This window comes from Prorops nasuta, unplaced genomic scaffold, assembly GCF_024137725.1.
Source record: "Prorops nasuta isolate Cenicafe-Biocafe unplaced genomic scaffold, Cenicafe_Pnas_1.2 PNAS00262, whole genome shotgun sequence".
Lineage (NCBI taxonomy): Eukaryota > Metazoa > Arthropoda > Insecta > Hymenoptera > Bethylidae > Prorops > Prorops nasuta.
Window position 1 is genome coordinate 1 of NW_027117058.1, and position 11,880 is coordinate 11,880.

The window sequence follows — 11,880 nt, forward strand, 5'->3', positions numbered from 1 at the left end:
TATATGTGTGTGTGTATATAGTGAATTTAGTTTTAAGATCCAAAATATTTCAGAAAACTGCAGGATAATGATACAAGAATCTCAATTAGCAAAAATTATATTTCAGCCTCTGGTCAATCCAATGCAAAAATTGAAAGTGACTTTTTCCCAAAATTACTTTAAACCAAGAGTTTTTTTTTCTAACGGTTATACCGTATATTTTTCTATTTGTGAAATTCTAAACCGAAGAGTCAGGCTCATTCGAAACCCATAATGCATGCTCGACTCTCGCGAGATTGACAGTCAGTGACGCGATCTTCGAGCTCACGACGCAAAAGGATTTTTTCTCCCTTTGAGATAATTAGTCATGCTGCAGACTGGTCTCTCCGAACTCCCAAGAAGCTTCTTTTATATACCAAACTCGATTTTTTAAAAGACGCAGTTGCAGAGATTCTTCATCGATTGGATCTATTTGCGTTCCTCTTTTGTCTATTTTTCAAAATAAAACCAGATTTACGCGTAATTAAAATTTATGATATCTACATGCATTATGGTATTTGCGAGAGAAGGAATTATTTCATCCGTATATATGGTATTACACATATATTTAGGTAGGTCTGAGGAAATGGATTTTAGTTCACAGGTTGCTGGGTATATACTCGAGAAGACACTTTGGAGACGCTCTTAAATTCGAGAAATGAAATCGGGTCGAGAGGTAGAAAAAGTCTAGTGGGATAGCGCGTTTGAATCTCGATGGACAGTATTCATCGGGGACGCGTCATCGAGTATATTGTATAAAAAAGAAGAAAAACGACTAGAAGAAACGATTGAATTTACACCCGTGAGAAGCCACGTCTTTCTGTCGCACGATGTCCCCATCGAGAAACAAACTGTGAACGAGCTATATTTAAAACACTTCGGATGTTACACTTGTTCTTTGACGTTCCGTATAGGTCAACCATTATCTCTTCAACATCATTCATCATTACAAAAAGTATACTACTGTTCATCGATATTACCAGTCAGTTTTATACTTTAACAAATTTCATAATACTTTTCCATCAGTCACGCAGCACTATTATATTTATTATTTGCTTATTCGTATTTTAGTACTCAATATCTTTCATGCATTTTTTGTTTCATATATATATATATGTTAACACGCGTGTCATAAAGTATAAAAGTTCTTGTGAATTAAAGCGCGAGAATCGTAGAGTTGCTAAATAGTCGTGTGTTTTCCGTCGTCAAAATAAAGCAGGCTGAAGCTATGCTACAGTTTTTCTTTCTCTGTTTCTTGGTTTCTTGCGCGAATGATGTTTAGTCGGTTCAGTCGGTGATGGTCAAATCGCGTAGAAGTGTCAGAACTGTCAAGAAACGCGACACGCGCGCGACGCTATACAGCGGAGGGAATAATGAAACGCCGAGCCAGATATTGGAGAATCTTCCATCCTATTTTCGTCAGAATACTGATAGATCTTTAAAATAACAAAGATATTTTGTGCTGACAAGACCAAATGGTTGCATTTTTCATACACGTGTTTATATAAGTGCCAGCATTTTCACAACGCGACACACTAAAAGATATATCATAATTTTTAATACATTTCTCACTCAATTAGCTTTCATCTTCAAATTATAATTATTATAAATATTATAATACACTAAACAATGCTCAAATTTATCTGTAATTCGAAAAAATTTTATTGTCTCCAATAGGGATTCTAGTTTCGATGGGAAATGCAAAGATTTCTAAGAGCGCATTCAGCTGGAAATGCAGTGCTTATTTTCGAAACTGATTGTTAATAATTATCCTATTTTATTAATCTATAATTAAATTGGTATTTCCCTATCTATTACACGCATTCTGTGTGTATTGTATAATAGTATATTATATTTATACTCTCCAATTTTCTTTATTTGTTAATATCAAAACAATCATTTTTAAATAATAGATAAAAGTTATTACAGCATAGCTTTTTAACTAGAATCTCTTCAATTCGCTAGAAATAACATATGTAAATAGATAAACTTAATATTGCGCTTTATAGAAGCTCGTATATTTTTCTTCGGGTGAACCGAGCCGCTGATAAAATATACATTTCACACTTAGGGGAAAAACTGAAATTCGAGAGAAATATGTGTTCTTTATTTTTAAATACTTTTTCCAAATCTGTAGACATGATTTTATGTATTATTAAAAATAAGTGTGTTATCTCCCTCTCTCTCTCTCTCTCTCTCTCTCTCTCTCGCACTCCCTTGCTCCACTGTTCTCTTTAACTATATACTTAAAAGTTTTGAAAAGTCAAGCACTTTTGTGATTCAAAGACTAAAATGTGAAATTTCGAAGTGTTCTTCAAATGATAATTTCAAAAATTAAATTGATCATTATACAGTAATTTTCTTTAACTCGGTAAAATTTATATGATCTTATTTATCATGTTGATATATTATTCAAAGTTAAAAGAGTTGAAACGCAACGGAAACAATATAACTAAAGTAACACGCATCTCTTACCAATAAAGATCCGTTGATTAAATTTAAATTCTTTTTTAAAAATCTACTAAAGATAGCTGCTTGGTTACAGTACTTTACAGTTTATTACAAAAATCGATTGTTATAATAGTTGAGTAAACGCTTTTATTTGTTTTTCTTAAACTTTCATTAGACAGTTTAGAATACTTTAGAATCTAAATTTTAGACTGCCGGACTCAGTCAGACGCCACTTAAGTGGCACAAGATATTTGTCAGAACTTTTTACCACAAATATACTGTTGATAGTTAAAATGGTCATAATAGGGGAACATGCAGCAAATACAGTGATAGCGAAGTGCCATTCTGCAACTCTTTACACACATATATAAAATACACTTTAAAAGGCGCGAAAATTGATCGATCGTTTGTACTGATAGTATGTACATACACCAAATACACATTCTCACTTCACTACCTGTATTTGCTGCACGTTCTCTGTAGATCAATTTAAAAATTCTGTTGGAAAGAGCTCAAGCAGTCTAAAGGTTAATTTTAGACCATCTCCAAATCCATCGATTGGCCTATGGTTTTCAATTATGTATAGAATATTTGCACAATTTAAAAAAATTAATAACTACATAAAGTTTTAATATAATTGCAAAGTATAACAAAATAACAAATAATACAAATTGTGCACAATATGAAATGGTTTCTTGTAGATTATACTTTATAGGTACGCAGATTTTGAAATACCGTTATTAAGAAACAATGTTTGTTTATATGAATAAACTTTAATGTTTGTTTCATATCTTTTGTCACACAATATTAATTATTAAGAAAAATAAGTAAAGTATACAAATTAATTATACACAATAACGCATGAAAATAAATATTAATTCTACCAGAAGAAATTAAGATAAAATATTTAAAGTGAATTTCACATCAAGCACTATATTTTATTATAAATAAATCTAAGGAATGTGAAAAGTTGGTCTTAAGAGTCTAGTAATTAATATTAGGTATAGTACTAAAAATGATGAAACTATTTATCTAGTAGAATATTTCTTTTGTCGCATGTCTAGTATTCTAGAATAATTATACTTTTGTGCTTCTTTTAAAAGACATTGTTTTTTTAAACCTAAATAAATGTATATTTCTATTCATCATATCCGTAAATTTACTAATTAATAGTCATACTATACAGTTATTATTATGCTTCAAAATGTAAAACATTCAATAAATTATTAATATTTACATTTATTATAGAAGATAGTACTGAAAAAACCTTAGTCTCCCATAACAGAAGAGCCAATATTATGTCTTGAACAATAATTACTTCCAATTGTGGCATATAATCTACATCGTTTTCCATTCCTTGTAAAAGCAACACAGGGTGTACGTGGTGACGAATAAGATGGACTAGGACTGAGAATAAAAAGACTGTATATCATATACAAATGAAAAAAATGTGCAAACTTTAGTACCTTCTTGTTGTTGGTGTAGGAATTTTGCGAGAATTATATTTAGCCGCATCCATTAAAAAACGTCTTCGTAATTCACTAGCATCCACCAAGTTATCGAAACTATTATAGCTTTCTAGTTTATCAGAGATTTCTGCTTCAGTGGCGTCGTCTGATAAATATTCCTTCCCATAATCATATAATAAATCAGCTCGAGATTTCTTAGATGGTACATACGAGCAAGAAAGCTCTTCATGGGAAGTTAAACTCCGTTTACTCCATAAAGTTGCAGCTTCAACAAAGGATCCAATTATTTCTAAAAATGAAAACATGAACAAATTAATATTTTTAATTAATTATTGGCTATTTTTGTTTACCTGTTGCATGATTTAATTGATAGACGATCCCATTAAAAAAACTGTTAAATGTGTTTTTTATTCGGACATATAAGCTCTTCTTAGGAATATAATTGTAAGAAGAAGATGTATGTTGATGATTTTTGTCACTTAAAGTTCCATTTTGAGACATTACATTTTGTTCATTTTTACTTAAAGTCTTCAAAGTTTTTGGCCCACAGAAATATTGAATTCCAGACATTACAAAGTGCACTGAAAATATAGGTATTTAAAAATGAATATCATAAAGAAGAATTTATTTGGTTACACTCACTTCCAGTAATTAAAAATATTAGTACTGTGATAGAAGGAAAATCTAAACAGCCATCCAATCCATGTTTTAAATAGGTTGCTAGATTTAATGGTATCAATCCTAGCAGAGTAATTCTTGTTATAATTGGAGCATTTAAAAAAGCTGCAACCACCATAGCTACCATCAGATACAAGACATGCAAGAAGATACGATAAACTCTTTGTAGTTGCTCTCCTAAAAAAATTTTTTAAATATTTTAAATTTATACAATACTCTAATATAACATTAAAAAGAAAATAAATAATTTAAACCTGTATCTCCAATATAATCAGTGATCCATCCTAATTTCTCGTCGATTTCGGAACGCATATTAGTTGTAGCATCCAAGATATATTGTATTGTTTCATTGATTTGGGTCAATTTCTTTAAAGTTTGTTCGTATTGTTGAGCTGCTGTTTCATGCTGTTCAAGGATCCGGTCAGTACTAGCCTCTATTTTATCCCAAATTGTAAGAGCTTGTTCTTGAATACTCATTAAATCCTCCAATACTTCTTTATGATTGGCACCACGTTCTTGTGCTTGCTCCAAAAGTTCTTCATTTGCTTTTTCTACAATTAAATAAATGAATGTATATACAAATTACAGTTCAATTAATTTATACTACTATATAAACGTTTACTCATCTACTACCTAATTTCTTTTTAATATCTTCAGTCATAACTACAAGTTGTGCATGCCCAGCTCGAATTAGGGCCTTTTCGTTGTTTAGTTCTCTCAGATTTGTTGTTACCAAATTGTGTGCTGAAATTTGAGCATCCTTCAAATATGTTTGTTGTTGCATTAAAACCTGGTTTCCTTCGGACAATGAATGTAATGCCTCAATAGTTTGTAGTTCAAGACGTTCCTGTCCCTCCTGTATTTATTATATTCTTTTAAAAACAATCTTTCAAAGAATGATTTAGAGACAGAAGTTTAATTTAAATTACCTTTAATGAGTCAAGAGTCTTTATTTGAGAATGAGCACTTTGCATTAATTTATTAACTGTTAATTCTGTTAAGGCTCTGAATTGTGTACTTCTAGCTGCATAGCACACAGCTCTTGCCCTATTACTCATCAAATGATAGGCATTCCACATATCTGCATCCATGTCTGTGGTACATTGCTTAAGTGACTGAAAAAACATTACATTTATATAATAAAATTTTAAAAGATCCATTTTAAAACCATAAAATTTTTATACTATCTTTTAAATAATAATAGAAATGTAAGGGAATATTTCAGAGTAAATAGATATTTTACACTACACAGATTTTAGAGACGCTGTATAAAATAGTTACCCCACTACTGCCTGACTTATGGAGGGGATATGCAAGTCTGAACATGCTCAAAACTACCCCTACCAAAACTAAACATATTCAACACCTTTTCAATTTTATATGTGCTGTTCAATGTAATACTTACCATTTCTTCTGTACATGGAAACATTTTTCTCCCTTCTACTGCTGATTGACAATTTAACAAATTAACACTTAGCTTTGCTAGCTCTTCTTCAGTCATGTCACTGCAAGAGGTTTTAATTTTCATAACAACCTTATGTTGGCATGTTTCCAAAGGCGAGGACACTTGGATATCTGTAAATTTTGCTGCTTCTTGTAAAAACTTTTCATCTTCTGTCATTGTTTCGTAAGGAATATTTATTAATGGAACTCCATCAGCCACCACAGCAGTGTTATCATCCTCTGATTTTCCCCATATCCAATTTAATACAGTTGCTGATTGAGATTGGCTAATGTTAATAGTAAATAATAATACAACAAATGCCAGTTCCATATTTATATGATAAATGAAACTGAAATAATAAAAAAGAATAAAACCTATTACTGCATTGTTTTCACTTAAAATTTAATTCAAAATTTTATATGTCAATAAACCATTTAGCAAAAAGATATTAAAATTTTCATAAGCTGTATATTAGAAACAGTCAAAGATGCCAAATATTTTCATGTTGCTCTATGTTGTTAGCATTACTATATATAAAGTTAATAAGAAACTTACATTAAGAATAGAATATATTAAGTGTATTTTCTGCTCCACTATACAACGATTTCAGTATATTACCATACAACAAAATATTCTATTTCCTCTTTAAATGTTGCTTATTAAAACTTTTGTACTCCAATAATATAACAAGCTACATCAAGTTTGGTCTAATCTAGAAAAACCTTTAAAATTTTCATGGTAAGACCATTTTAGTGGTACTTTACAAGTTTTCTAGTTTAAATACGATGACAAATGTGTATTTTTATTATTTGGCTTTACGCAACGGTGTCCCCACGTGACAAACTTATCAATGGCCGATGAGTTTATAGATTTATAAGGTTTTAATCTCTAATTTTGTAAATGAATAAATGAAGCATATATTGAAATTTGATTCTTCAAAAAAATTTATTAGCAAAATTGTGATAAATATTTAGAATTATTAAAAAAATTTCATCATACAAGGAAATCGGCTTATATGAAAAATAGCAGCCATACTGGCTACCCGTTCAAATTCACCAATCAAAATTACCTATTTCGAAGCGCAATATCGTTATATTTGAAATTATGAATCACAGCCAATCGCAGAAGCGTGTTTACAGCGCCATTTCAAGCCTCGCATCACTTTGTATACAAACAAGCGAAAACAACAATATATGTCACGTAAACTGTACATTTCTGAAAAGCTTCAAAGTTCAATTTCAAGTAGCATTGGTTGCATTCAGTAGACTCAGTAGAGACAAATGTTGAGGGAGCGTTGTATGTTATTGGCTATTACTCTTAGATCCTATAATTTTTTCCAATAGAAGTAGAAGTTTAAAAAGAATTACTCAACAGTTCCGCAACTGTTGTCTCTACTGAATGCAACCATTGGGTCGTTTTTGATGCTAGCGTTTCGCATATAAAGTTGGATTATTTCAACTTTCAACGTTGACGCCGGATCGATGGTTATTTCATTTGGCGATATCTCCTTTTTTCTTATATTAGTATTTAGTCAACCCATCAGTCACCTTAATTCATATCCTTTTCTATCCAATAATGATCGTATTTCAAAATTCACTGGCAGACGGCACCGCAGTACTGCGGAATATCCTTCTGTCTTCTTTCAATGCTTCATTCTTGACAAAGGCCGTGTTCCGTTATTGACTGTGAGTACTAGTAATCTATAGTTTGCGTGACATAAACTATAGATTTTCAGTACTCACAGTCAATAACGGTCTTAATAACGGAACACGGCCAAAGATATAACGATTTCCGCAGTATACTACTGGTAGTGAATTCTGGAACATGGCCAATGTCACGTCACATTTTTGACGCTGAAAAGTAGCGCGTTATAGCGTCTCCGTGAACGCACCCGCCACCAATCAAACACCAATCAAACACCAATATAGTCACCATGAGAAGGCACCTTTAATTTTCAAGCTACATACGAATGCAAAGCACAGAAAGCGAAGTCGAAGGTTGCGTTTCAAATTTTAAGCGCTAAGGTAGCGCTATATCATGATTGGTCAGTTGAATCAATTTGACCGATCATGACACGTATTTTACCTAGCGCTATCGTAGCGCTAAAGTTTTGAAACGCAGCCAAAGTAAAGTGGGAGAAAAGAGCTTGAGCCCACAGCCGCAGCACACTGCAGCAGTGCAGCACACTCAGCACAGCACCCAACAGCACCAGCACTGACCAGCACTGAGCACAGGCAGCACAGCTGCTGACTGCTGCCCAATGCCCATAGTTGTATGTACTTGTAGGTAGATAATAGTAGATATATCACATAATAATTAAGACTTAAAGGACTAATGAGAATGAGTAATATTTACATTGAGTTCAGTCAAGCAAACTGCACATAATATAGAAATTTGCAATAATTGATCCTGATGTTTTATAGTCTTCTTGTTCTTATTGTCAAGTTGTCCTTTCCTTACTGTGTTAAATTTTAGCTTCTTTATGTCCAAGCTTGTATGTGCGTGCTTTGGCTGTGTTAATGTTGATGAAAAAGTACTACCATAACACGAAATTATGAAAATAATAAAATAGTAAAGTAATTCAATTTATTTTTCATCAGAAAACTTAATGATATTATTCAATGAGACTCGGTTTGATTTAATGATGAAAATTTTATTAAATATTTGTTTTACTATATTAAAATTTTAAATAGTAGTAGTATTTCTGCAGTCACATATATTTCTATTATTTAAAAGGACAATTGAATTTTATGCTTTGAAAATATAATATATTTAGTTTTTACCATTTTTAGATGATCACCTTACGGTGTAAACATTGTCGTAAAATTTTATTTACATGTAAAGAGGATAAATTACTTTCTGCGCATAATGAAATAAGAGATTCTACTAAACAATTAACCTGTGCATCAGAGGAAATTGATTCTTGCCTATATATGTCAGACGATAATATTCCTGAATGGATTAAAGAAGCAATAAACCAAGTAACATCATAATTATCTTCATTATAATTGAATTAAATTCATATTCAAAGTTTGTGCAAAATAAATATTGATATTCTTTGTTTCTACAGAATTCTTGGACAAAAGGAAGACTTAACTGTTTGAACTGCAACATTCGTATAGGGTCTTTTAATTTTGTTAATGTTATAAAATGTAATTGCAAACAATATGTCATACCACCAATTAGATTAATATATAGTAAGGTAGATTTAGCAATTGGAAACCAATGATATATTTTTTTAAATGGATTAATTTGTGTATTTACTCTTAAGCCAATCCTAATAAAATTCAAATTTGCAAGTATATATTGGCTATTATATTTTGTTGAATGATTACTTTATGCAGAAAACCATATAATGTAATAAACGGAAATCATATCTTTTAAACATGATTCAATAAAAATTATTTTCTTAAAGCAATTCCATATTTTACTTATTACCAATAAATTTGCTCTACTTGCATAAATTTATTCATTTACTTATCTATAAAATAAAATTTGACTAAAATTCTTTTTCTTCAGCCATTGAAATATTATGCAGGTGTCTTATATAGTTAAATTTTGTCTTATTTGACAAACAATAATGTTTAATAAAACTCTTAAACAAAGCTCAGTACTTGTAAATTAATATGATTACAATTCGCTTAATTGTAAGAAATTTTTTGTTCAGTAATGTATAATTACAATTGTAGTTTTTGTAGATCTGCTAGATGCTATTGATAACCTTGCTCAATGCAACAATATGTACGTCGTCTATTATTCATTATAATTATTTAAAAATAAATGACTATTTAAGAAGACGCGCGACATTAAAAATAGAATATTTTATATATCTGAAAAATCAACAAAGCAAAATGTAAACAATCTACAGATTTGTATTAAAGGCACACATGGTTCTTTCAAATATGTTGAGTGAAAATTGCAATAAATTGTTCTTGATGGTGGCCAATGTTAACTTAAGCATCTTCATGATTTATCTACTTGACTTTAATTATTGATTTCAAATTATGAAAAAAATAATGACATACCGAAAATAATATCAAATAATCTCGTTTTGAATCAAATATCTAGCTCTTACTAACTTAAAAGATTTTTAATTAGTATTTATAATCGTGTTATTACCATCACATGAAACAAAATAGAACCGCTACAATTGAAACATTTCATCTTGTTGCTGTTGAAGTCTTTGTAGAGAAGTTTTAATTTTTCTCCCTTGTGTCATTACGACGGCGGTAGGAAAATTATGCAAATCACTAGATGAAGATGGTCGTTGTGACTCGGAAGGGGACGATAAATATGAATTTGACGTAACGGGAAGTGAATTTCGTAACTTCGTACATTTTTTTCGTCTCTGTACGAAAAAATCGTCGCCCTCACCACAAAATCTGTAATTAAAATTAGATATTTTAATGATTCCTCTTTCAGGGTATTTCTATATTATAATAAATATAAATATTGAAATAAATAAAAGTATATAATTAACTTACTCACTACTCCCTTGAGCACGTTTGACCTCTTTTTTAACAGATGCAATTGATGAATCCATTTTAGCTAAGAAATCATTAATAGAACTTTCATCATCAATAGATGATGCTATTGAAGAAGAACTGGAAATCTGTGAAGGGAATATAGTATTAATTTATGTATATAAATTAAGAATAAAATTAAGAGTTGTAACCAATAAAACTAACAGGTTGAACCGCTTCATGGCCAGGTTTGGCAGAATCATCTGTGATGTCAGGTAAACTAGCTTCCACGCTTATAGGTATAAGTAAATATTCTCGTAAGAATAAACTATCCGATGCCCACAGTCTATTAATTCTCCTTATTTGTTCTGTCTATAATATTATAAGTATTATTAATTTGAAAACACAAAAATATTAAATAAACATAATTTTACTTTTACAACTATACATAGCAAAAGTACATACTGTAACACCATATTTTAAAGCAATTCCTTGAAGAGTATCTGTAGGAGACACGCTATGCTTAACTAAATTTTCAGTGCGTGTGATGTGTTTTGCTGTGCTACCATATTTTTTATGTGGTTTGCTGCTATCTCTAATACACATTCGCTCTTCCATTTCAGCCCCATTCCATTCCATCCTTAACAACCTGTTAATATAAAATCAAATTTTATATTTTTTATATATATATCAGCATGTCTTATTACTTTTTATAGATACTTATTAAGCATTGACTTAACCTATTTAAATATTATACAAATCTCATGTACCTCCTTATCAAAATTATATAATGAGTTCACATTTATTTAACTCACATAATATGTAGTATTACTTAAAATGATTTGTAATTAAACGCGTGATTTGTTTGTCTCATGATAAAAAAGAACCAATGGTATTCGCTCAAAGATATCAAAGAATAACATTAACCTTACATCATAATTACATACTTAACAATCGGATAGTATTCTTACGGTATAAATTCATATTGAACGGGATATTTCTTAAATCATGAACATCTACTACATTTATACGGATGTTAAACCATCTTTGACGACTTTGACTTTGACTCCATTCGATTTGGATTGGATCAGCTGACTATCCGTGATCCATCCAAAATACGAGCACAGTAGTAAGAGTATAGCATACTAGGTAGTATTATATCTTCCTAGATATCCTGTTAGGACCAGCTAGGACTATGATAAGGAGAAGGAAGAATTCATTGATTTGTTATAGGATAAATGCAGGGGTTGATGATGCTGCATTTTGGATCACCAATCATGGATTAAAGTGGGTTAAAGTAATTAAAAGCTAATGAAAGCATACAAACACACTTCTCAAGTTCCTGAATTAATTTAAT

General features: G+C 30.7%; 2 protein-coding genes and 1 long non-coding RNA gene across 5 annotated transcripts; 1 reads left to right on the forward strand and 2 right to left on the reverse strand.

The window, feature by feature from the left end:
* Positions 1 to 2,257: 2,257 nt before the first annotated feature.
* Positions 2,258 to 7,074, reverse strand: LOC136785341 (protein brambleberry-like). The gene is made up of 9 exons (XM_066746387.1): positions 6,616 to 7,074; positions 6,022 to 6,409; positions 5,546 to 5,731; positions 5,250 to 5,472; positions 4,871 to 5,167; positions 4,581 to 4,793; positions 4,289 to 4,519; positions 3,936 to 4,227; positions 2,258 to 3,876 (listed from the first exon to the last, which is right to left on the reverse strand). Exons 2-9 carry the CDS (start codon positions 6,388 to 6,390, stop codon positions 3,738 to 3,740), a joined length of 1,950 nt encoding a protein of 649 aa, XP_066602484.1. The 5' UTR covers positions 6,391 to 6,409; positions 6,616 to 7,074; the 3' UTR covers positions 2,258 to 3,737.
* A 1,134-nt stretch (positions 7,075 to 8,208) lies between these two features.
* On the forward strand, positions 8,209 to 9,362 carry LOC136785340 (uncharacterized). The gene is made up of 2 exons (XR_010824614.1): positions 8,209 to 8,332; positions 8,905 to 9,362. It is a non-coding gene; the product is annotated as an uncharacterized lncRNA (long non-coding RNA).
* Positions 9,287 to 11,649, reverse strand: LOC136785339 (lysM and putative peptidoglycan-binding domain-containing protein 2-like). Of its 3 annotated transcripts, none has more exons than XM_066746386.1 (5): positions 11,495 to 11,649; positions 10,989 to 11,172; positions 10,749 to 10,895; positions 10,545 to 10,672; positions 9,287 to 10,442 (listed from the first exon to the last, which is right to left on the reverse strand). In XM_066746386.1, the coding sequence occupies exons 2-5, from the start codon at positions 11,160 to 11,162 to the stop codon at positions 10,205 to 10,207; spliced, it is 687 nt and encodes a 228-aa protein (XP_066602483.1). In that variant the 5' UTR covers positions 11,163 to 11,172; positions 11,495 to 11,649; the 3' UTR covers positions 9,287 to 10,204. The 3 variants fall into 3 exon arrangements, with proteins under 3 accessions (XP_066602483.1, XP_066602482.1, XP_066602481.1); XM_066746385.1 differs by having other exon boundaries at positions 11,264 to 11,642; XM_066746384.1 differs by having other exon boundaries at positions 11,294 to 11,641.
* Between the last annotated feature and the right edge of the window lie 231 nt (positions 11,650 to 11,880).